The sequence below is a fragment of the Ahaetulla prasina genome, chromosome 1 (genome assembly GCF_028640845.1).
Source record: "Ahaetulla prasina isolate Xishuangbanna chromosome 1, ASM2864084v1, whole genome shotgun sequence".
In the NCBI taxonomy this organism is placed as follows: Eukaryota; Metazoa; Chordata; class Lepidosauria; order Squamata; family Colubridae; genus Ahaetulla; species Ahaetulla prasina.
The window spans coordinates 90,841,756-90,867,685 of record NC_080539.1 but is presented as its reverse complement, the minus strand read 5'-3'; the positions used below and the strand labels follow the sequence as shown (position 1 = coordinate 90,867,685).

General features: G+C 38.7%; 1 protein-coding gene across 1 annotated transcript in view; it reads right to left on the bottom strand.

Annotated features, from left to right (window-relative positions):
• PRKN (parkin RBR E3 ubiquitin protein ligase) overlaps positions 1-25,930 on the bottom strand; it is an 821,278-nt gene that overhangs the window by 630,202 nt on the left and 165,146 nt on the right. Inside the window, exon 4 of the mRNA XM_058168152.1 lies at positions 20,413-20,576. Within this exon, the coding sequence (XP_058024135.1) occupies positions 20,413-20,576 (164 nt within the window). The remainder of the gene's footprint in view (positions 1-20,412; positions 20,577-25,930) is intronic.

Genomic DNA, 25,930 nt, shown 5'->3' with positions numbered 1-25,930 from the left:
AATTAAATCTCCATTATTAATTACTTGTGCCTTCTGTGAAGTATATATCAATTGTATCCACATTAAAAACAATTCTTTCCAAAGTTCATACTTCATGAAATTTTAAATAAATTTTTAAATAGAAAGTCCAGTTCAAATTATTGAAAGCTTTATCTGGATCCCAAAACAAGTAATGCAACTTATTTTTCATTAAGCTGTTTAAAATATTTTAAAATATGCAGCACAGTTTTAACGTAAGAGTTACTTTCCATGAAATAGACAACTATATAAATTTGATCAATCAATCAATCAATCAATAATTTTGTAGCTATCTTTTGGGCAAAAACCTACATAGGTCTTTATAAATAAATTCCTGTAAAATCATTTTCAGTCTATCTGGATCCTTCTGAATAATGTAAAATCATTATTAAGTAGTGATATTTTTCTATTGTTTTTTGTCAAAATTAAATCCTGTCCTTCCTTGAGCATTAAATGTTCTATGAAATTCACTGTGTTTTGCAAAGGTTTTAAAATTTCATCTTCATAGTGAAAATCTTTTATTTGGATACTGAATGGGATGGCTTCTAAAATTTAGCAGTAATGTCAACAGTAATCTTCCTCAGTCTGGTGCCCTTCACATTTGTGTACAGCCTTGGTATTTTAGAAATGAGAGTCCAATTGGCAATGGGCAATAATCTATACAAGGAGAAAGCAAACAATAATAATGAACAAAGAGTACAATCTAGCCAAAACATCCTGATTATACATCATAGCAGAATACCAAATCTTTAGGAGCACCCTGCCTCTGGATATGCTTTATTTATTTGCAACAGTTAACACATCTCCACTGAAATCAATGAGACCTCAAATCAGGAGACTGTGAGTCCTACCTTAATTTGAAAGAGAACTGGGTGACTTTGGGCCTGTCACTTTCTCTCAGTCCAAATCACTTCCCAGCATTGTTGTAGGGAAAATAGGGGAAGGAAAGAGTACTAGGTATGTTAACTATCTTAAGTTGATTATAAAAATAATAATAAAGGGAGGTTTAAAATGGGCGTTGGCTTACCTGAACGCCCCTTCTAGGAGAGGGGGAAACGGCGGTCAGATTGGGGAAAATCCTCTGGCTTGCCGTAGGACCGAGTCTGCAGAAACTTTTAGTAGCTCCGCCTCCTGTAGCCTTCCAGCTTTTCGGCGAGGAGTTGACTGCAGACTGGAGTGTCGTGCTGAAATGAGAAAGAATTAGTGGTCCCCCACCCCGACGGTCCCAATCCTCAGTCGCCCGACTGCATAGGAGGATGACCGCTTCTCTCCAGAAGGGGCGTTCAGGAAAGCCAACCCCCTTCCTCATTGTCGGGGGAAACGGCGGTCAGATTGGGGACATACCCAAGCTTGAAGTCCACACGGGTGGGAGGAGGCCGAATGAGTCATGCCGAAACTTCGTGAATTGCCTGAAGCACTCGTCGCCCAAGCTAACGAGAGCTAAAATCCTCAAAACTGGAGTTCTCCTCCTCATCATCTGTTTGTCCAAACAGAGCTTCAGCTACTTCAGCTTCTGTGATGTTATCCGCATATACGTTGTCGCCATCACTGAGTTCACAGTCGCCATCATCACTGCTGTCACTCTCATACAATGCGCTGTCTTCACTGCCATCCATAGCATTACTAATGCCACATTTCTTGAAGGCACGTTGCACCATGTCCTCTGGAATATCTTCCCATGCATCACGAACCCACTGTGCTATTAGTTCTATGTCTGGCTTTCTCAGATTTCCAACTTTTGTCAGACGAGCTTGACCAGATGTCATCCATTCATGCCACATCCTTCGCACATGGTCCTTGAAAGGTTTATTTAAACTGACATCTAGGGGCTGCAATACAGATGTAAGCCCACCTGGAATAACGGCCAAAGTGACTTGAGATGACTTTGCCAATTTTTATGTCATCAGATGTGTGGGCTCTGAACATATCCCAAACTAACAGTGATCTTCTAGTCCAGTCCCCACTCCTCAAGCAAGAGATCCTATACTGTTTCAGACAAAGGATTGTCCAGTCTGTTCTTTAAAAACCCTCCAGGAATGAAGTGTCCAATAAGGTTCAAATTGCAAGTACCGGTAGTCCTCAATTTAAGACTGCAATTGAGCCCAAAACATTGTTTTGTTATTTTTCCCTAACCGTGTATGTATCCCCCTGCCCCCCATTTTACGTCAGGCTGCCATCAAAGCGAAGCACGGCTGAATATTATTATTATTATTATTATTATTATTATTATTATTATTATTATTATTATTATTATTATTATTATTATTATCATTATCATCATCATCATCATCATTATTATTATTATTATTATCATTATCATTATTATCATTATTATCATCATCATTATTATTATTATTATTATTATTATCATTATCATTATTATCATTATCATCATCATTATTATTATTATTATTATTATCATTATCATTATTATCATTATCATCATCATTATTATTATTATTATTATTATCATTATTATTATTATTATTATATGATGATGATGATTTTTTTGCATTGGACAGAGCGAGCTTCAGTTTACCAAACTTTGTATCTTTTAATGAAACGTGTTAGTCTGGAAGGGACTGTTTGAACTCACAAAACACTTGCAACTTTTAGTTCCGTGCTGAGGATTTTGGAAAGCAGCCCAGCAATATTTATTTATTGCTCGGACTGCTCTTATTTTCACTCCCTTTCTTTCTTTTCCTTCCTCCTCCTCCTTCTCTGCCTCTCTTCGTCCCCCACCTCCCGGGATCCTTGCGGGTCGAAGGTTCTGCCCTGCCTTACACCAGCCGCCCACCTATGCCAAGGTCTCCTGGCTCTTTCGCCTCTGTAAGCAGCGGCTTCTCGGCAGCGTCGCCCCCTCCCTCCATGGATCGGCTCCTTCCCCAGCACTGAAGGCATCCTTAGGAATACACCTCCACCTCCAGGAAAATAAAAGAGGCAGAGAAGGTAAATCGCCCGCCCGTTCGGAAAGGAAGGAGAGGACTCCAATGGAAGAAGGGAGGAGAATTACCAATAACAAACACAAAGCGCTGGGTTAGAGGTGCCTTGTCATGTACAAGGAGATCAGAGAGGGCAACCACCATGAAACAATAATCAGACTCAAAACGGGCTGCTTATTTGCCATTTGCTCTGGGTAGAACGGGTTTTTTTTAAAAAATTGGTTTGGAGAAGGAAAGCTAATTTGCTGATCTGCGAGGGTCGGTTTCTTTTGCCTCCTTCTTCTTCCTCCTCCTTCTTCCCACCCTAGCTTGCAATGCCCCCATCTCCTCCTCCTCCTCCTCCTCCTGCCCCTCTCGGGGAGAAATTGTTTGTTCTTGCCGTATTTCTCCGCTTTCCAAGAGGCTTTTCTTTTCACCTCTTTCTCCCCACCTCCCCAATTTCCATAGGGGAAAAAACCCTGGGGAAAACTTGGCAAAAATAAAATAAAATAAAAAGTACTGAGTGCAAATGTTTTTTTATACTGTAGTTGGAGTTTTCCACGTTTCTTTCACATTCAAGGCAGCATTCTCCCCATCCTCGCTGCTTTTCCAAAACATGCTTTGAAACCTTTGCATTTTATTGGGATGTATTCGTGACAACGCCCCTCCGCCCCTCCGAGGCGAGAGGAGGGCAGTAAGAGGAGGCGAGAGTGACAAACAAATAAAGAGAGTTCTTCTCGCCTTGGCGTTGTCACCCTCGCCTCCTCTCCAGCCGAAATTGAGTGCGGCGGCAGTGGGGGTGGGTGGGTGGGTGGGGAGGCCGCCGTGAAGTGCCGGCTGGGGAGCCGGGATTGAAGTGCCGGCATGCTTTGCCAGCTCGGCCGGCTCGCTTTGGGCGGCTGGCCTCCGGCGTTTTCTTCCGCCGCTTTTGATGGCGGCGGCGGCGGTGGTCGGCGGAGGCGGAGGGGCGTTGACATTTCGCCTCTCACTCGCCCTCCTCTTGCCCGCAGTGGGGGCGGAGGCGTTGTCACCCTCGCCTCCTCTCCAGCCGAAATTGAGTGCGGCGGCAGAGGCCGCCGTGAAGTGCCGGCTGGGGGCCCAGGAGCCAATCCCGGGCTCCCCAGCCGGCACTTCACGGCGGCCTCCCCACCCCACTGCCGCCGCACTCAATTTCGGCTGGAGAGGAGGCGAGGTGACAACGCCAAGCGAGAAGAACTCTATTTGTTTGTCACTCTCGCCCTTGGAGGCGGAGGCGTTGTCACCCTCGCCTCCTCTCCAGCCGAAATTGAGTGCGGCGGCAGAGGCCGCCGTGAAGTGCCGGCTGGGGAGCCTGGGATTGGCTCCCGGGCTCCCCAGCCGGCACTTCACGGCAGCCTCCCCACCCCACTGCCGCCGCACTCAATTTCGGCTTCGAGGAGGCGAGGTGACAACGCCAAGCGAGAAGAACTCTCTTTATTTGTTTGTCACTCTCGCCCTTGGAGGCGGAGGCGTTGTCACCCTCGCCCTCCTCTCCAGCCGAAATTGAGTGCGGCGGCAGGGGAGGCCGCCGTGAAGTGCCGGCTGGGGAGCCGGGATTGGCTCGGGCTCCCCAGCCGGCACTTCACGGCGGCCTCCCCACCCCACTGCCGCCGCACTCAATTTCGGCTTCGAGGAGGCGAGGTGACAACGCCCCTCCGCCCCTCCGAGGGCGAGAGGAGGACGAGTGAGAGGGGGGCGAAAATGTCGAACGCCCCCTCCGCCCCCCGCCCCCTCCGCCGACCACCGCCGCCGCCGCCATCAAAAAGCGGCGGAAGAAAACGCCGGAGGCCAGCCGCCGCCCCAAAACGGGCCGGCCGAGCTGGCAAAGCATGCCGGCAGCATTTGGGCTCGTCCTGCCGGCCCAGCTGTTCCCGAGGGCAAAAAACCCTCTCCCTGGGTCGGCTCTGCAAGGGTAGACTCGAGTATAAGCCGAGGGGGCGTTTTTCAGCACAAAAAACGTGCCGAAAAACTCGGCTTATACTCGAGTATATACGGTATTTACTAACCTATACAAGGTTGACCACAATTACAAATCTCTCTACACCTTCCAAGCAATCAAACTGATATCACAGTGAAAATCTTATTTTTTTTTCTCTCTTGCTTCATCACATCTAGTTATGTTGCAGCACTTCTTGTTTTTCTTCATTGCATTACTCAGACCTGATGAAACTATGAAGCAAAATGAGAAATCTGGCTATAATTTTATATGCAACACTCTGCTTCAGACCTTTATTCTCCTATGATTTGGTTCAGTGGCCTGAAAAAGTGAACATTTTTCTGTCAATGTTTTAGTTTGCTCACAGATTTATGTATGTTTCAAATAAACATAGTGATTCAGCAGATAACTCTTCTGCTATCTCTATATTGTGCACTTCAAAACCTTTAATTATGTAGAGAGAGGGGGGAAGAGAGAGAATGCAAGACGTATATTAAATTTTTTAAGATGAAAGATGAAAATTAACAGTACTAAAATTTAGGATGAGGAGAGAAGAAAAAGGGAAGTAAGAAAAGAAAAAAGGCAAACCAGCAGAAAAAAGAAAAAGAAATTATTTCCGATTTTTTTTTACAGCAGTTAAAGCATAAATGAAAATTACCGGTAAGTTCTTACTTTATGGTTATAATATTCCTTACATTTTGGAAGTTATGTAGTAACAATACCTCATTTAAAAAAAAAAAAAATCTTTAAGATTGTTGTTCTCTTTATTTTGAGTTCCCAGTCACGAAATTCCAATATCTCGCAATAAGTTAGACATTTGTGTTCGCCTATTATTTCTCATGTATAAAATGCTTCTTCTGCAGAGAAACAGGAAGATATTTTAAGACACAATCTAGGTTTATATGTGTTCCATATTTTCAGTATTGATGTATAAAAAATAACTTCTAAAGTGTACATTTCTTTAGTTTTATCATACCATAAACATCCATGCCACCCAAATCTCAAGTTATGCTTTTCTAATTTCAAAAACCTTTTGTTTTCAACAACATCCATTATTTTATGCAAACTAAACAGCAAACTACAAAATATAATTTCTAATCAGGTGAACCAAATCCTCTTCTTTCTTTTATATATTGTAGTACCCTACCGTTAACTCATGTTTTTTCGCTACCACACAAATTTAGATATACAGTATTTTTCTGCCATTGTTTAATTGGTACATCAGATGTCAAAGCAAATATTGTCTGAAACAAAAATAAAATTCTAGACAAAACAGTCAACTTAATCACAGAAATTCACCACAACAGTAACAACTGTGTTTTCTCCCATCTTATCGTATCTTTTCTTTTAATTCATTCCATAACTTAACATAATTATTTTGAAATAGCATACACTTCATATTTGTCATATTGATATTGGTATTAAATCTTCTCCTTGACTTTAAAGTTCATTTTATTCATCAATTCTATTTGATCTTATATGTTTATACTTTTGTCAACATCTTTGTATTCTGTTGTTATCTTAAAACCTGCAATTGCATTAAATTCTTTCAATTTTACCATTAATGCTTCAATTCTGTTTAAAGGAAATTATAATCTTTAAAACCAAATGATCTGCAAAAGTCTCTTTTTTTAATGTTTTAATCCTCTCAACTTCTCTTATGTCTCTATTCAATATTTCTAAATGTAAAATAAAAGAAGAGACAATAGACAAGCTTGTCTTGTTCCTTTTTTGTATCTCAGGTGGCTTAATTAAATCTCCATTATTAATTACTTGTGCCTTCTGTGAAGTATATATCAATTTTATCCACATTAAAAACAATTCTTTCCAAAGTTCATACTTCATGAAATTTTAAATATTTTTTTAAATAGAAAGTCCAGTTCAAATTATTGAAAGCTTTATCTGGATCCCAAAAACAAGTAATGCAACTTATTTTTCATTAAGCTGTTTAAAATATTTTAAAATATGCAGCACAGTTCTAACATAAGAGTTATTTTCCATGAAATAGGCAACCATATAAATTTGATCGATCAATCAATCAGTCAATCAATCAATCAAGCAAGCAAGCAATAATTTTGTAGCTATCTTTTGGGCAAAAACCTACATAGGTCTTTATAAATAAATTCCTGTAAAATCATTTTCAGTCTATCTGGATCCTTCTGAATAATGTAAAATCATTATTAAGTAGTTATATTTTTCTATTGTTTTTTGTCAAAGTTAAATCCTGTCCTTCCTTGAGCTTTAAATATTCTATGAAATTCACTGTGTTTTGCAAAGGTTTTAAAAGTTCATCTTCGTAGTGAAAATCTTTTATTTGGATACTGAATGGGATGGCTTCTAAAATTTAGCAGTAATGTCAACAGTAATCTTCCTCAGTCTGGTGCCCTTCACATTTGTGTACAGCCTTGGTATTTTAGAAATGAGAGTCCAATTGGCAATGGGCAATAATCTATAGAAGGAGAAAGCAAACAATAATAATGAACAAAGAGTACAATCTAGCCAAAACATCCTGATTATACATCATAGCAGAATACCAAATCTTTAGGAGCACCCTGCCTCTGGATATGCTTTATTTATTTGCAACAGTTAACACATCTCCACTGAAATCAATGAGACCTCAAATCAGGAGACAGTGAGTTCTAGTCCTACCTTAATTTGAAAGAGAACTGGGTGACTTTGGGCCTGTCACTTTCTCTCAGTCCAAATCACTTCCCAGCATTGTTGTAGGGAAAATAGGGGAAGGAAAGAGTACTAGGTATGTTAACTATCTTAAGTTGATTATAAAAATAATAATAAAGGGAGGTTTAAAAACTCTTTTAAACAGTTCTTCAGCCTGACTTTATAATGTCAAAGAATGATCCCCAGTGGTTTAAACTGGAGCAACTCATGTTGAGTGAGAGTGTCATTGTCTTTTAAGTTAATGATATTATCCTATTTTCCAGTTTTCATTAGAAAATAAAAATCAATCAAAGACATCAGAGAATTTGAGCATGTCTTTATCAACTGCTTTCATGCACTGCTATAATGTAAATTTGTTGCTTTAGGGTCCTGGCACAAAATTTGATATGTGCACATTTTACTCTGGAATACGGAACATGGTGTTGGCAACGTAAACTCTTCTGTTTTTAGTTCCACAAGAGGCAATATGTGTTTTGGTAAAATAACGGCAGCAAATTTGCCCTCGCCTTTGATAAAAGGACAATTCTTTGGGGAAGCAAATTTAATGCAGGACATTAAGTAAACTGATGCTGCCATTAGTGCAAATGTCAAGTTCATTATAGCAGATGTTTCAGCTGAAGATTGCTACACATAAAATCACAGAGCAAATGTGCGGTGCAACCACCATTTTATTTAATGTCTGCTTCAATGCCCCAAAGAGTCAATCAGAATCATCTGTTCATGTAATTACCACATTGTTATGTAACAAAGCAAGATATTTGGTTGAAGCATTCATAACAAGTCGGATTCTAAGCTCTTGCTAATCATTTTTATCACCCCTCTGGTATAGGAAAAAATGCTTATGAATCACATAACACAATTTTATTGCTAATGCCGTTAAGAATCCAAAGACAGTGGAGATCTTCTTACAAATTATCCAGATTGTGACAATGATTCTACAACAAAAGTGTGTGTGTGGGGGGGAGAGAATGCCTGACCATGTGTTGGATTTTTAATGCAGTTTATCAACCTGTTAATATAACGAAACTTAACCTGTTACAGCAGTAGTTCTCAACCTTAGAAACCTTACTGTGGAACTACTAGAATTCCACAGCCAGCTTTTACCCATAGGAAGTGTTTTTGAACTGAATTGTTTTTTTTTTTAAGTTTTATTGGAATTTATTTTTAAATATACATCAATATATAGCTCAGGCAGTAGAGAAGCCTGTTATTAGAACACAGAGCCTGCAATTACTGCAGGTTCAAGCCCGGCCCAAGGTTGACTCAGCCTTCCACCCTTTATAAGGTAGGTAAAATGAGGACCCAGATTGTTGGGGGGGCAATAAGTTGACTTTGTAAAAAAATATACAAATAGAATGAGACTATTGCCTTATACATTGTAAGCCGCCCTGAGTCTTCGGAGAAGGGCGGGGTATAAATGTAAACAAAAAAAAATAATCAATACATGAACAGTGTGGCCTCTGGATATAATTCATTTTGATACAAATATAAATAACAGTATTAATAATATTTTTTACATTAATCAAACTTATATAATCCTAGTATTAATATACATGTTTGTTTTAAAGTAGTTATTCAATATTTCATTGTTCCATTTTAATACCAATGGTAATATTATTTAAGCATAATACCATCTTTTAACCTCTAATATTTCCATCTAATTATTGTTTATATTCTATTACATAAAAATTATATATGCTAATATTCCTCCTAGATTTCTTATATCTACCTGTATTCTAGCTTCTAGTCAGGTCACCATTACTTATCCTAATATTAATACACATGGTTATATTAAGACATAGTCCTTTATTATTTGGTTATTCAATATTTCAATAGGCCATTCTAGTGTCAATCATCATATTATTTAGACATACATAATAATACCATCTTTCAACTCCAATCTTTCCATCTAGCTAATACTTTATATAAAAGTGTGTATTTTATTTCTACTTCTATTCTAGTTTTTCATCACACTATCATTATATTAGAAAAGAAAAGAAATCCTTTCTATCCATCATCTTTTGCCTGTTTTAATAATTCAATTCTTATTCGTTTTTTAGCTTGCCTCCCATATTCCTCTCTTGGATCTCTGTCTCTATCTTTACCATTCAGTCTGAATATTTCTCCCATCTCTATCCTCCTAAACTGCCAGGTCTCCAGAGTGTCTCCCTTTCAAAAGTATCTTCCAGTTTATCTGATTCCATTTTAAATCTCTTAAAGTATCTTTCCCTTGGTTTATTTCATTAGTCATTATTATCTTTATCATCTTCTCATCTTCTTGGTTTATTTGGTGATTTGTCTGTTCTAACTTTTCCTCTGTTCTTTCTGTTATCTCCTGTCTTTCCTGGACTCTTTGATGTTTATTAATTATTAGTTGTAGGATATTTTCCATTTTCCCATTCATACCTTGCAATAGGTTCTTTATCTCTCTGTAATTGTCATAGCATCCCTAATGCTTTGAAACATCAACACTATTTCTCCTGAAAACCCACTAATCTCCCCTTGGTGGAGCATTTTGTCTTATTTTAATAAGTCCCACTCTTACTCAACAGTCTAAAAATAATATATTCAAATCTGATGTTGCTCTTCAGAAAGTTCAATAATCATAGTTCAACACATCTCAGAGTTATTAATCCATTCTATTTAAATAGTCCAGGCATCTTTCCAAACCTAAAAAGTCACTTTACTTTCTTTAAGAGTCTTCCTTATTCTTCCTGAGTCTCCAATAATCATTAAGTAGATATTTATAGAACAGTAAGTCACCACAATCTTCCAGGTGGATATTATTTATTTCTCTTATCAAAAAATCAAAAATTTTCCCAGGCTTGTAGGAGTATGTGACATTTTCCATCAGTATATGGTATATGGTGCCATCAGCTTAGGTTTCAGTTTTGTTTCAAGTCTAACAGATTGGTTAATCCAAATTTTAATTCAATTTATGGAAGCAGAATTGGCTATTCAAGTAGATAGTTGCAGCATTTTATAATGCCTTTCCAAAACAAACCTACCCAGTTTGACAGTCCAATTTTCTATATTTTTTAAAAAAGTTTTTAGCTTTTCTTCCCTTAATTCCTTTCTTTCGGGTCTAGGATTTTTCACTCAATGGTTGTTCACCGCTTTAACAGATAGTTCGAAGCATCTCTTTTCCTGGATTTTCTCTCTTTTCCCCCCCTTTTAAATAGGGATCTAAATAAAAAAGGAATCTTCTCACCCAGCTCTAGTCACTGTTCATCTACACTGCTCCTGCAATTTCTTTGTTGCGTTGGCTGTTCCAGCTTAATGGCAGCCATGATGACTGCCTCTTCTTCTCATTGTGGATGACAGTGATGAAGTCCTGAGTTGAGTAGAAGAGTTGATGTTCTCTGCAACCTGCAGGACGCCCTTCTACTCTTCACCACCCCTACAGAGTGGCTTTAGCTCCTTTTGAGGCCCTCCAACAGAGAGAGCTCAGCACGGGGGCACAGAGACCCACTCTTTATGTCCAATCTCGCAAGGACATCAGCCAGAAGTCAGAACTGAATTGTTTTAATAAGAGATGCCTCCATGAAATTAATTCACATCAAGTTCATCAAGTAAAATAAAAGGGGGGAAGAGCATCCTAACCTATAGCAAGCTTCTAAAAAGATAAAATTATACAACATATCTTCCGCACCCGATTTATGTCCTAAATTTTCCACAAATAAATTAAAAATTGTGCGGTCTAAGAACACACAAGTAGAGAGCTTTAGTTTATTCACAGAATCTATTTTAAAATACCATGTTCTGGCATATCTATGCTTTAACAAGTTTTAATACAAGCTGTTTGTTTTTGATTCAATATGATGTTGAATGGCTTGCATTTTATGCAAATTAGCCTAATGTGATCTGTTAATCAAAATCCATGGTTTGGTGTTTGTTATGTGTGACTATAACCTTCATGCTGTAGCAAAATAAAAATAATAAAAATTATTATAAAATATTGTACAAAAATAGTTTAAATATAACATTTCTTATCCTTCACATTTTAGTTCCGGATATTATCCATTTCATCGTTAAAGATCATCCATAATGGTTTAGGAGACTATGGAAGATATAGTGGCTTTATTCCCTCTCTATATTCTGATTCTTTTCCTTCAACAAATACACAAATCACTTCAGGACTGCCTCTTTCAAATGGAATTGATCCATCCATCATACTCCTAACAGATTAAGATACGGATAATCCCTCATTTTCAAGTTTTGATCCTGTCAGAGGAAACAGTCTGCCTCCCGAGGCCAGTCTGGGATCTACTCTACCTTGATGATTTTGTAAGACTATTTAAGATTGAGTTGTTTCAGAAATCAGAATGTCTTCAGGGAGTAAGGTAGTAGTCACTCTCGGCATGGATTAGGGGATTATTATTTTTGTTCTTTTTACTACTAACCAATGAGAATGATTGAATTTCTGGAAATAGACAAGTTTGACAAATCAATGGATCCTGTGTTTTGAAGGAACATACATTTTGTACAAACTATAGTTTGTCTAATTTAGAAAACTTATTTTAAAAAAGTGGTTTACTTAAAAAAGAACAAAAGGAATAGGAAAAGAGAAGAGAAGGGGAAAATCTCTGATTTTTCAAGTTTGCTTTTGTCTGTCTGTGGAAGAGAAAGAGGGAAGAGACTTTTGAACTGACCTTATGAAACAGAATATCTTAGTTGTATGTGATTCCTGGTTGGAAACGTTTATGATGGTTTCTTCCAGTTATAGAAGTTTCCAAGAATTTTGTAGACTTTGGCTATGCTTAATATTTATCAAGTAAATGGTTTTACATTGCATAATACATGTAAAGTAAAGAGTGATACTTTACAGAGGTGTAAAACTGGTGGTCCACGGGCCAGATGTGTCATGCACAGGCCACACCCACCCAGCTCCACAAAAGGAAAAAAGTCACGATACATCATGTGACATCAACATGATCCGGCAAGTTTGACACCCATGCTTTAAAAGCACCCACAACAGCTAGAGCACTATTAGGATGAACACTTGATTGTCTCCATTCTTCCTGGTAGCCCTCATTCTGTAACATACATACTGCTTTTAAACATTTTCCTTCTTGTTTTAGTGGGCACACAAAATAAACTATATGCTTCTTTGAATCCTAATTTTTTTTTTATTTAAACCTGCCAGATTTAGTTTTATTGAATAAACATAAACTATATAAATAACAAATATGCAAACATGTTACTATTTATTTATTTCACTTTATTTAGAAAATTTGTATGATCATCCATCTTATTTATTTATTTATTTATTTTTCGTATTTTTATACCGCCCTATCTCCCTAGGGACTCAGGGCGGTTCACAGCCAGATAAAAATATACATATAAATACAAAAATAAAACATCCATTAAAAAACTTATTACAAATGGCCGAATAATTAAAAATGACAATACAAATAATAAAATCCCCATTAAAACCAATTTGAATTTAAAATCTAGTCCAGTCCTGCGCAAATAAATAGATGTGTCTTAAGCTTGCGGCGAAAGGTTCGAAGGTCAGGAAGTTGGCGGAGTCCTGGGGGATGCTCGTTCCAGAGGGTGGGGGCCCCCACAGAGAAGGCCCTTCCCCTGGGTGTCGCCAGCCGACGGCACCCTGAGGAGTCCCTCCCTGTGAGAGTGCACGGGTCGGTGAGAGGTATTCGGTAGCAGCAGACGGTCCCGTAAGTAACCCGGCCCTATGCCATGGAGCGCTTTGAAGATAGTTAACAAAACCTTGAAGCGCACCCGGAAGGCCACAGGTAGCCAGTGCAGTCTGTGCAGGAGAGGTGTCACATGGGAGCGGTGTCACATGGGAGCCACTGCACAGGAGAGGTGTCACATGGGAACCATCTTAACTGTGGGTGATTAACAACTAATGTCAAACACCACAACCAAAAAGTTAAAAAATAATCTGAATTTTGATCATGTGACCATGAATATGCTGCAACAGTCATAAATGTGAAAAACGGTCATGTCAATTTTTTCAGTGCTATTGTAACTTTGAATGGTCACTAAATGAATAGTTGTAACTCAATGGTTGTAACAGTTGTACCTGTATATTGGGATAACATCCTTAACCTAGAGGGGGAAAAGCCAGATCTTGACAAGCTTCTGGAAAGTCAAAAGAAACAAGGACTTCTGAATCTCAGATATTAGAGTTAGGGCTAGAATCTTATATGTTTGTAATCTATTTTAAATTCCCCTCAGAAAGTCTGATTTGAAAAGTGGCAGACCCATAAAGCCTACCAACTTGAAATTTGCCACGTATGTTCCTCTTGGCTTCTAAGTGCTCGCTAAGAAAGGATTTTTTGAAATGACCATCATAACATTAGTATTTCCTATATTATGATTAACACACTCTGATGCTAAGGAGTTCTCCAACCCCTTCCCACCTGAAAAGAAACCTGTTCCAAATGCAAAGCTCAAGCGGAGGACAGGAGTTTCACTTTCAGTTTTACTTTCGCAGCAGCAAGCAGTTTTACTACAGAACACTTGAGCTAAGCCATGGCCAGGCTTCTTCCTGTCTCCTTCTTGCTCACACAGCAAATACTGTTTGAGTTTCCAAACACCTCTCAACTCTCACACACTGACAGGATGCTAGCCAGATGAATACCGATGGATGTTGCAGGCTGGGACATTATACTCCGCCGCCTCCTCTGTTCCAATTGCCAGTTGCATTATGTTAACACACTCTGATGCTACGGAGTTACACATTCTACATTATATTTCAGGCTGTGTCAATTTATCAAGCCCAAGCACATAGTTTCATAGCGAAGCACAGGCATCCAGCTAGTTAGTATATAACTAACCATTTCTATAACCTACCAGGTTACTTTCTGCATTTGTTTCTTTTAGGTTCTTGCTTGTTCTCTTTACTTCTTCTGTGCACTGACTAGGAGCCCATTTCATGATTGGAATGGGAGTCCCTGGAAAGGAAACGCTGAGCTTCACAGCAAGAACTACAATAAGAGATATAACACAAAGCCTACAAAACCAATCTCAGGTTAGTAGACATGGGCATCTGAAGAGATTCTGAGAAAGCTGCATTGTATATGATTAATTCATGGGCAAGAGAAGGCACCTGTCAGAAGCAATAACGTGTGTATAAATACAGCATGAAGATGATTCGGTTGATTTTTTTTTCCCCCTTTCAGTTCTGTAATCTTCATTCTGTATTTTCTACACATGTGTTCTTTGGGAAGATCTGAGAGGAGAGCATGAGAGAGGCCTATTAAAACCTCCAGACTTACAGAAGAACAAGGGGAGATGAATCAGTTCGCCTGCGGCATTCAGACAAGGACTGCCAATTCCAAACCCAAACCCACTTCCCCACATACTTGTTTACCACCCACAATCAAGATCTGGTATCAACAGGAAAATATGCTGTTAAATGGGTATGGCATAGCTTTGCTGTTGCTAATGTATTGCATAAATGCATTTGATCCTTTGGGTTGTTTTTTTTAATATCATTTTCCGTTATTAAATAGCATCCCATAAATAGAGATATAACTTTAAAGTCTCCAAGAATTTCATTCTATACAGAAACTACAAAAGCAGGTTTCTTCTGTATGTTTCTCCTCACGGGCCTACAGATTGTGTGTGGAAAATTTTGTCAGCACATGGAAGTCAGGCCCTCCTTTACTATGCTGATTACATTTTCCTACTAAGCATAGCCAGGCCCCAATTTCATCATAGGAACAACAGGGGTTCTGCATTTTTTCTTTATTGGTAGATCAGATGGTGCTCTTCAGGGTGCTTTACTATTATTCTTTTGTGGTTTTGTATTTAAAATGCATTGAATCTCATGCTCTTATTTTGAAAACTGAAATATTACTTTCTAGGTTTGGAAACATTAACTATTTATGCCAACAGGCAAAAAGAAATCTATGCGTGGCTGTGAAAACGAACTGCACTGTTGTTAAACAACCTAAGCAAATTAATTTAAAGTATTAACGTTAAAAGCTTTATGGTTTTTTTTTCTTTACTTGAGAAAAGAACTGAAAAATGCTTTTTAGAGATCTTAAGTGCATTTTTTGAATTATTTTTTTCTACAAATGATAACGGAAGACTTTAAAATTCCAGGAAAATAAGGACTGTGGCTTTGGTCAAGCTAAATAAACATTTGTATCAGGGGTGAAATGTAGCAAGGGTGGTGGGTGGTTCGGAGAACCGGTAGGTAGCAAAAATCCCTGCCCGCCCCCGCCCATGCCCACCCAATCACCCAGTGGCCCACTTGCCGCTTCTTTCCGGCTCGCTCACTTTTCCCGCCCAAATGGTAGGAATAGGTTGTAAAAAATGCTTTTAAAAAGTTCTAAAAAAAGGCTCTGCGCCACAGCTGATCACCCTCTCCTGTGCACTGTTCTACTTACCTTCCTTCCCATGCCTCTGTTTGGTGCACACTGCGCGTGCACGCACTTCACATTTGGTGCATGGTGCGCAAAGTGCATGCGCGTATGCAGCATGCATTTGGTGCGCAAAGCACATGCGCAGCCAGCGAACCGGTACTAAACCAGTTCAGATTTCACCACTGATTTATATCTCTAGGATTGGTCTATCTTCTTGCCAACTTGGTACTCTTCTCTTTCTTCTACCCCATAAAAAACAACTGAGGATATAGTCATCGATACAACTTGTATAAACTCACTAAACTTGTGAGTTTAGTGCACTTTTTTTTCCAACTATTTTTTGAAAAACAATGGTCAATAACATTTGAAGTGAACTAGCTTTACGGAAGATCTAGGAAAAAATGGAAAAGATTCACATACACTAATATCTTCAGAACTGAAATCATATAATGCAAAAAAAAAGGACGCAAAGAAGTTCTTTCTTTTTTATTATATTGGAATTTAGTAGAACATTTGGGGCATATTGAACCCTGTTTAAAACTTTGTATACTGTAATCACCATTTTGCTGTGCATTTCAAACGGAAAAATTGTTATAAAACCATAGATGTGTAATTTTCTTTCTTAATGAACTGAAGAAAGGCTCACCCAGTAAACACAACTAAACTTATGGCTCTGTGGGTTAAGAATCTTCAAGTAGCAATTTGTTTAAAAAAGTAAACTCTTTCTTCACTGCAGTGATTAAAAAGCTGAAGTTTGGTCCAACCTCGAGTCTATAGACAGCAAAAAATCTATAAGTCAGTCAGTCAGTCAGTCAGTCAGTCCTGGGCCCTGTGACATTCAACATTTTATTAATCACTCAAAGAACCCCTCTTCTACTGTCACCTGATTCTTTACCAGGACCTATTTCTAGTCATCCTCCTTATGCCATTGAAGAATACCAAGTAGCAGAAAGAATACCAAGTAGCAAAAACACTCCAGTGGTTTACTTTGTGAAAATATTAACATACAGAACAACTTTCCAAAGTACTTAATTGTATTAACTTCAATGCACAGCAGACGGTCGCATTGCCTTCCCAATTCAAATCCTCCAGTGATCTTGCTCCAAAGTATACAATCCAATTACCATCCACATGTTCAGTCAAACATTATTTACATCATTTTTTTTTCAGATCAAACTGAAGGTTAATGTATTTCCAGCACATAATCAGCCTCCAGTTGAAACATGCAGAAAAATGTTTATCTATCTATCTATCTATCTATCTATCTATCTATCTATCTATCTATCTATCTATCTATCTACCTATCTACCTACCTACCTACCTACCAACCTACCTACCTACCTGACTTTGGGCAGCTTACTAACATTAATTAAATGAGAGATGTCTTCTAATTGTTTAGAACAACATACTGATAATTCATGACTATTGCATTAAGACTATACACTAAGTAGGAGCAATCTACAGAGGATATCCCACCAGTCACAAGAAGAAGTAAATTTACAAGCGGCATTAATGTAGGGGGATCAATTTTTGCATGCTTTGGCATTTTAGCTGTAGAACCCCAGCAGATCTTGCTATTCTACTTTGTTCCCAATTCTGCTTTAATGTGCCAATTCTGAATAATGTTGTCATATCAGATTCTGTGATCTGTCAAGGTCAGATGCACAGATGCCAAGGAATTCTCCTACTGATAAATAAATGCCTCTGAACCTATCACAATGGGAGAAAGAGATATATGTGTCTGCTAACACCCTTCTCATATTTTTGCACCCTGCTTCTTCACATCTGTGCTCCAAAGATTTCCAGCTTCAGTTCCCTTAGTCTCCTATCTACACAACTTTCAATTTTCATTTCTGCAGCTCCACTGCATATATGGGGCTGGGAGTCCTGAGAAAAGAAGAAAGCATGACAGAGAAACTCAAAATAAAATCACCTTGATTTTGTTTAGCATAAGTTGGGACACAGAGAATTGTGAACAGGCTTTCAAGATGCCATTATTTTATCTTATCATAATAATAATAATAAAAAACTTCTGTGGAATCTCTGCTGCATCTACTTGACCTGGCCTTTTTCACACGGCATATACTTGCCAAAAGGCTCAGATTGTAGAACGAAATCTGAAAAGGATTTAATCCCTTGCATATAGGTTGTATAGAGGTTGAGTTCAACAGCCAATAGTCATCTCTTCCATAATTAGACTCACACAAAAATTGTAAAGGTTATTTACAGAGCCATTAGTCAGTCACTTAATTTTGGTCAGTGACCAGATAGGACCTGAGGTTTAACAGGGCCACCTCAGAAAGTGTTGCTGGAGTTAGTGCTTCGGCCTCTCTTGTTTTATGCTCAACCATCTAGAAATTTGCCTCATCTCTCTACATACGAAGATTAAATCAGGAAGCAAAACAAAACCTATGAAGAAGAAAAGCCTTAAAACAACTGATTTTAGATTAGATGTGTCTAGAACTGGGAGTATCCCTCTTCTTGTGGCTGACCAAATTTCTCTCTCTTTTCCATTTAGTGTAGTCCTAAGGAATGTTTTGTGTGAAATTGCTTCATAACTTAATGTGAGAACAACTGTGAGATCATACAACAGTTATCCAAATTTTCCAAGGTATTATTATTATGATGATGTTAGAAAAAATTCTATTTTCCACTACATATTCTTCATCACTAAATTTGACTTAATCAAACAGGAGAATGGATTTTTACATACTGTTATGCACAAACACATATGTACACCCATCTTTCTTCAGATTTGTAACATTAGTCTCAATAAAACGAACAAGAGCAGTAAATGAATTAGCAGGCGTGTAAGCAGCTAGTCTAGCCTACAAAACAAAATTAGGAATAAGCTAATAAAGTAGCTTCCAGGTATGAGATAACAGTCTTATCGCTACGAAAATAGCTAGGCCTTCCATTGTACTTTTCTTGTTTCACACTGCAAAAAAGTTGCCATTTCCTTATTTTGAATAAACGCAGATAACAGTTTACATTCCACCCAGAAACATTCTGGCACAATTGTACAATTGCAACATTCAACACAAATGCAGGCACCAAACAGATAAGTGGGGGGGAAAAAACCTTCTGAAAGGATAGCCTAGATTTCAAATTAAGTCTTTGGCACTGAAAAGTTTCCTTAAAAATAGTGCAGTTTAATGGAGCATAATAACTGAAACTAAGAAAGTTTTTTATATTTTATGCATGCTACCTAAATACTAGCACGGGCATTTGAAATAGAAGGAATAGGTGGTTAAACACCAAGCATTACCAGAGAGAATACCAAGAGCAATTTGTATTTCAATTGTTCCTTTTGTGTGATCAGCAAAGAAATGGTCTTAAAGCATTTTGCAAAGTGATAAATGCCCTAGCCACCCAAGACAAATTAGAGTATACCATTTCAGCAGCCCTTCCCTCCTGCATCTGAACAGAGCACCCACTCAAGGCACAGCAAAACCAGTGAATATGAATATCAATTAATCTCTACTGGCCATGATATCTAACCTGATAGGACTGAGGCCACTTCATTTCTCCGCCTCCACTCCAAGGGCAGCCAACTGGGACTTTGCAGAGTGCCGTTTCAAGTTGCAACTGAACAACTCGAAAGTAAACAACAACTGTACATTTTCCCCACCATAGCCTTGGGTCTCTGTTTTAAACATTCCTCATTTTCTCATGAACACTATGCCTCCATCTCCTTGTTACATCACAATGAAACTCAAATCTTTGCCCTAACCTTTAACTCTCATACTTCCTTTTCCCTCCTCCTCCCTTTCCCTTTCTTTAGAAAGAATCCCTGCCCCCCACCCCACCCCTTCCTTTCCTGTTCCACTTAAGCAGTTTTTTGTGGAGAACTCGGAAAGGTACTTCTACGTTTCTTTATAAACCCAGTGTACACTTGGTGGAGCCCTAAAACCAAAGCAGGTTTATCAATGCCATCTCCTGCTCACAAGGGCCTTCCCTTCTTACAAATGCTAGCTAATCAAGCATTCCTCGGTCTTTAAAAAAACCTGCGTTCCTTACTCCACATGCACTTTACCCAAACTCTCACATACATAGCAAGAGCAGCTTCACTACTATCCTCCAGGGGTCACACTTGGGTTAGGTATTGTAGACCACCGGAACAACGAAGCAGCCTGCTTCAGAACCATTTATTCACTTCCTTCTTCATTAAGATTCAAATGGAATAAGCAGTGTAGAAATTGAACAGATACAGAAAATGTGCTCCTGTAGTCAGTAAACATTTATTCACCGAGCAGAGATCTCTTTTTCTCTAGCCCCTCTCACATTGTCTTCGTTTTCTCTATCCTTACTGCTTGCTGTTTTAATGCATAATTAAGAAGGTCAGAATTAATGAAGCAGTGTGGAGTAAAGTTCATGGAATCCCCAGGCACTATTTATTCTATTAGATCTCAGGCGAGAATGTCAGATTGGCAGTGTTAAAGGCAGAGGCAGTGAGGCTGGCGGCATCCCAGAAGCAAAACTATCAAGGGAGACTTACCTTCAGTGTCAAGTCATTCCTGAGCTCCTTGCCTGCAAAAATCACACGTAACTGGTCAGCTGGAACTCCCTGTCGCTTAGCAACCGCCTCCTTCAGCTGGAAGATGCTGGTATCTGAATCAACCTCCATTGGGAAACCATGGCTGGAGTTGAACCTGACAAACACTGACCAAGAACAAGACATTGTTTTTTTTAGGGGGGGAAAATGCTGAGTGTTTTGAAATCTGATGCATCTGGGAATGACAAAAAGAGACAGCAATTTCTGAAACATGGACAACAGCACGATGGTACTGTAAAACTTTGTTTTATCATTTAGAAGGAAGAAGTGGCATATTACAGTTTTATGATTTGGAAAGGCAATTCCAAATAAGAATCCCTAACATGTTATTGTCTTAACTAAATTAAACATGCTTTATGGTCCAAAGAGGACCTTAAATTACATTTCCTTGAGGAATGAATGAACAGGCAGTTTTTAATCTGCAATCTGAGGACTAATAATAACTAATTTCCTCTTATTCTAAATGCTCTCAGGAGACCAGAGCACATATACTGTAATGGAAACGATGTGTACATGTCTGCTCACATGCATACATGCACATACACATAGAATGTGAACCTCACTGAAGTAGGCTGCTAGAATATATTGGAAAGAAAACTTTAAAAAAAATACAGAAATGTCAGTTCATACACACTGGTCTCTCAGAGATCCAACTGTCTAGAAAATAATAATGGAAAGAAAATTATATGCTGCCTGTAGCATGAAAATCTTTCCTGGTCTTTCTTAGAATTCTTAAAACAACTACAGAAAGTAACTCCTGTTAATATAGTTGTGTGCTGTTAAAAACAATTGTCGAACACATTGCAATAGTACTTGGTCAAGATGTATATTAATGCCTGTCATAAAAATATTTCGCATGTTTACAAGGGAGGTTTAGGAAGTTTTTTTTTTTCCACAATTAAGCAATAATATAACTTACCCCAAAATGTAAATGTCATTGCTAGGAATTTTGGCAGCATATAACAATTCTACTTGATGTGTTTGTGTGCATGTGCCTTCGAGTCTATGTTGACTCCTGGCAACCACCTGTAAAGTCCTTGTAGTTTTCTTTACAAGATTTGAAGGGTGCCCTTGCATCCTCCCTAGGGCTGAGAGACAGGAATTGGCTCAAGGTCACCCAGCTGGCTTTGTGCCTAATGCAGGTCTAGAAATTATGGTCTCCCTGTTTTTAGACCAGTGCCTTAACTTCTACACCAGACTAGCTCTCTTCTACATTATTTAGCTGTTATTTAAGGATTGACAGAGGATATATGTTGAATTGAAAGTGCTTCTAAAACTAAAGCTCTCAATCAATATACTAGGATGTCTTCAAGGGAGGGGTTTGTGGAGGGCATAAGAATGGCTCTGAAGGACAGAAAAAGAGTGATACTAAGGCAACAGTGAGGGAAGTGGTGCTGGAGTCTGAACCAATAAAATATCTTGAGGAAAAATCTCAAACAAGCCCCTTCCTAATTCAGACAAAGATAGAGGGAGAGAGGGGAAAGCACATTCAGACTATCTCGATTCTGTTACTATAACTGTTCCAATAAAAGTACAGGTAGTTCTCCTTTACTGAGGACTAGGACAGTGGTGGGATTCAAAAAACTTTTACTACCTGTTCTGTGGGCATAGCTTGGTGGACGTGACATGGCTTGGTGGGTGTGGCAGGGGAAGGATACTGTAAAATCTCCATTCCCTCCCCAATCCAGGGGAAGGTACTACAAAATTTCCTCCCAATGAGCCGTGACTCGGAAGGCAGAGAATAGATGGGGGTGGGGCCAGTCAGAGATGGTATTTACCAGTTCTCTGAACTACTCAAAATTTCCACTACCAGTTCTCCAGAACTAGTCAGAACCTGCTGAATACCATCTCTGGACTAGGACCACCTTAGAGAATGACTATTTGCAGTTACTATGACACAATGAAGAAGTAACTTTGCCATCAGTCCTTGTATTTATGACAAGTCTAGAAAGCAAAGGAAAGTTGAAATATGATCATAAGCACACTCATAGTTTCACTTAAAAATTGTTTCATTTAACAACCAAGCTGCTGGTCCCAACTATGGTCAGTAAACAATGGTTACCTGTAATCCTACCTACATTTTTCTGGTCTCGTAGTCTGGTCTAACTTTTAGAGCGGGCAGAGTTAAAGGCAATAACCATCCAGAGCCCCTTTGTGAAGGAGATGAGTGGTTAGGAAGTTTGATAGAGCTAGCTAGATGGAAATAGAAAGATAAACAGATAATCTCAACAGTATAATCAGCCCCTTTCCCTCTTTAATGTATGTTGAAAGGATGGGCCTTTTATTGTGCAGTTTTAATTGCCATATTTTTTGACATCCTACCCCAGATACCCCTTCAATATTAAAAATCTAATATAAATCCTAAATAATAGAACCAAATAAGGTAATTTCTACCCCTCTAAATTATCATAAGACATTAGGTCCAGTGGTAGGTTTCAATTTTTTTTACTACCGGTTCCGTGGGTGTGGCTTGGTGGGTGTGGCATGGCTTGGTGGGCGTGGCAGGGGAAGGATACTGTAAAATCTCCATTCCCACCCTACTCCAGGAGAAGGTTACTGCAAAATCCCCATTTCCTCCCAATCAACTGGGACTTGGGAGCCAGAGAATAGATGCGGGCGGGACCAGTCAGAATTTTTACTACCGGTTCTCCGAACTATTCAAAATTTCCGCTACCAGTTCTCCAGAACTGGCCAGAACCTGCTGAAACCCACCTCTGATTAGGTCAGATAAATGAGAGAATGCACCCTAGATGCTGTCAGGGGAAAAATATCCAGAGATAGGTCTCCTCTTTTCACAAAACAACTGCCATGGTGACTATGGGCAGTAGTAGTAAAACACAGTTTATCTGGTGAGGTTGCTTTGTTCTACTCCTTCCACCTCCTCTCTACTCTTTACTCCAACAACTTATTTTTAGACTAGGCACCAGAGTCCCATACACATTTTAAAAGGAACTAAGGGCCTATTTTGGGAAACAAAGAGGGCAACCAGAAGTTCCAACTTTGCTTTGCAGTATGCCCACTCGCCTTTTAAAATTTTTAATAAATAAATAATATATGAATAAATAAATAAAAATAAAAAAAAATAAGTAAAAATGATACCTGGTGGGATTTGTGGGTTCCTGCTTGCCTAGCCCTGATATAAACAATTGAACGCAGCCATTTCTTATAGGTCAGCTGCAACTGACATTGTTGCTAAAGGTTAGTAAGAAATGTTTTCTCCTTGACTTCAGTTCAAAGACAGCTCCTAGAGCATAGCTGAAGATTTTCCACATTTCAAAGCAAGCTGTCCCTTGTGAATTTTCATAGCTCGACCTGCCACAGTCTTCCCTGTGGCAATAATTAAAAAAAAATGTACCCACATCTTTATCTGTTATGAGCCTCAGACTGAAAGAACAGGAATCCCTTAAGGAGCAAATTCTTAAGAAGTGATTTAGATGCTAAGTCCACCGCTCCATAAAACAGCCTGAAGCCCTTTTTGCCATGTTACATTATTTGACATGACCTGCTTATTGAAAACAGTATACAAATATTGTTACACAATGTGCTATACAGAGAGCCACACATTCAAAGGGGGAAAAAATACCCTTCACATTTAAAATCATCACATGCTAGTAGTTCTTGCTTAACAATCACCCATTTAGATGTAGTTCATAGTTACTATGGCACCGACAAAATGGACTTTTGACCAGTCCTCAAAGTTGTGGCCCTTGCAGTATCATCCACAGTCATGTGATCGTGATTCAGGTACTTGGAAACTGTCATGCATTTATGAATTCAGAGCACCCCAGGATCACATAATTATCAATTGTGACCTTCCCCACTGGCTTCCCCAAAGTCAATGGGGAAGCCAGCATGAGGTCTCAAGTTACAGTCATATGATATCTTACTTAAAAATCATGCCTGAGTTGCTTAACAACCAAAATCAACCAGAGCCAAAACTGCTGACATAAGTCAGTGTGATCATGTTATTATTTCTGCTTTACGACCATATTGCTCAATGACCAATTTGTGAGTCCCATTTAGGCTTGTTAAATGAGGACTTACCTGTACTTGAAATATGGCCCTCATGTACTGATTATCTGTATTTTTAAAAGCACCATATTACATTTCTGCAAAGCTATTACCTTGTTTAGAAAATAAATACACTGATACTGAAATTATAAATCCTCAAAGTGTTAGTTGGCCTCATTCAATAACATCAAAGGCTCTCAGGCTGAAAAAAGGAATCGGTACTATAGGATTTTATTATAATTAATGTCAGAGATCCATATTTATTAACACCATTAAAATAGAAAATAAATTATAATCATGCATTCTGAAATGCCTATTAAAATAAACATGATATGTGCTATGCTATATGATCAACAATAAAAAGGTCAATATCATAACAGCTGCAGGAAAACTACATTCTGCCTGCAATTATTTGCTACATCCCTGTCAGGGTATCTGATCTCTCCATACTCTTTTGAGAAGCGGTGAAATCGTGTCCTTTAAGTTTTAATATAAAGTGAGAGTGGAGATTGTTGGGCATACAGTACATATGTTGGGTATAAAGTTTGATGCCTGGCTTCACTCAGACTTATACTATAATTAGAAGGCACACAGGAAAAGATTCAAGGACAAAAGCTCTTAGCATAAAAAGAACCAGCAACTGAAAACTGAAAGATGTAACCATGTATAAAACAGAACCAAGGTTCAAATCTTATCTCTTTCTCTCCCTAACAACTTGAGAATCATTTATTTAGGAATAGGAAAGGCAGTTGATCCCTATGCATTTAGAGTTTTGTCTCAAGCCCTTTAGCCATCTAAGATAATGTGGCAACCAACAATTCTTAGGATGGAGATGGCCATTATATTAACATATCACAACCACACTACGTCAAGGTTAACAGGCATTGAACCAGTTATCTGTCAATTTGGAAGGGAGGGAGGAAAAGTAATTATCTCTAAACCCTTGAGGATACATAAAACTCCCTCAGACCTCTGCACTGCAACAGGCAGTCAAGGCTGGTCTGGCTACATTCCTGCCCATGTTTAAAGTTCCAAACTAGAAACTCCATGTCTATCAAGTCAAGTCAAAGTTGAGCTAATGATTAATTGTTGAGAGAGTAATGATTTATTACAGAGTGCTTGGAAATCTCCCCCAAGTTTTTTAAACAAAGGTTACACAATTATTTGTAAGGGGTATTTTTTTATTTTATTTACATTTATATCCCGCCTTCTCCGAAGACTCAGGGCGGCTTACAGTGTATAAGGCAATAGTCTCATTCTATTTGTATATTTACAAAGTCAACTTATTGCCCCCCCAACAATCTGGGTCCTCATTTTACCTACCTTATAAAGGATGGACGGCTGAGTCAACCTCGGGCCAGGCTTGAACCTGCAGTAATTGCAGGCTGCTGTGTTCTAATAACAGGCTTCTAACAGCCTGAGCTATTACGGCCCTTATTTTAATTGGGAT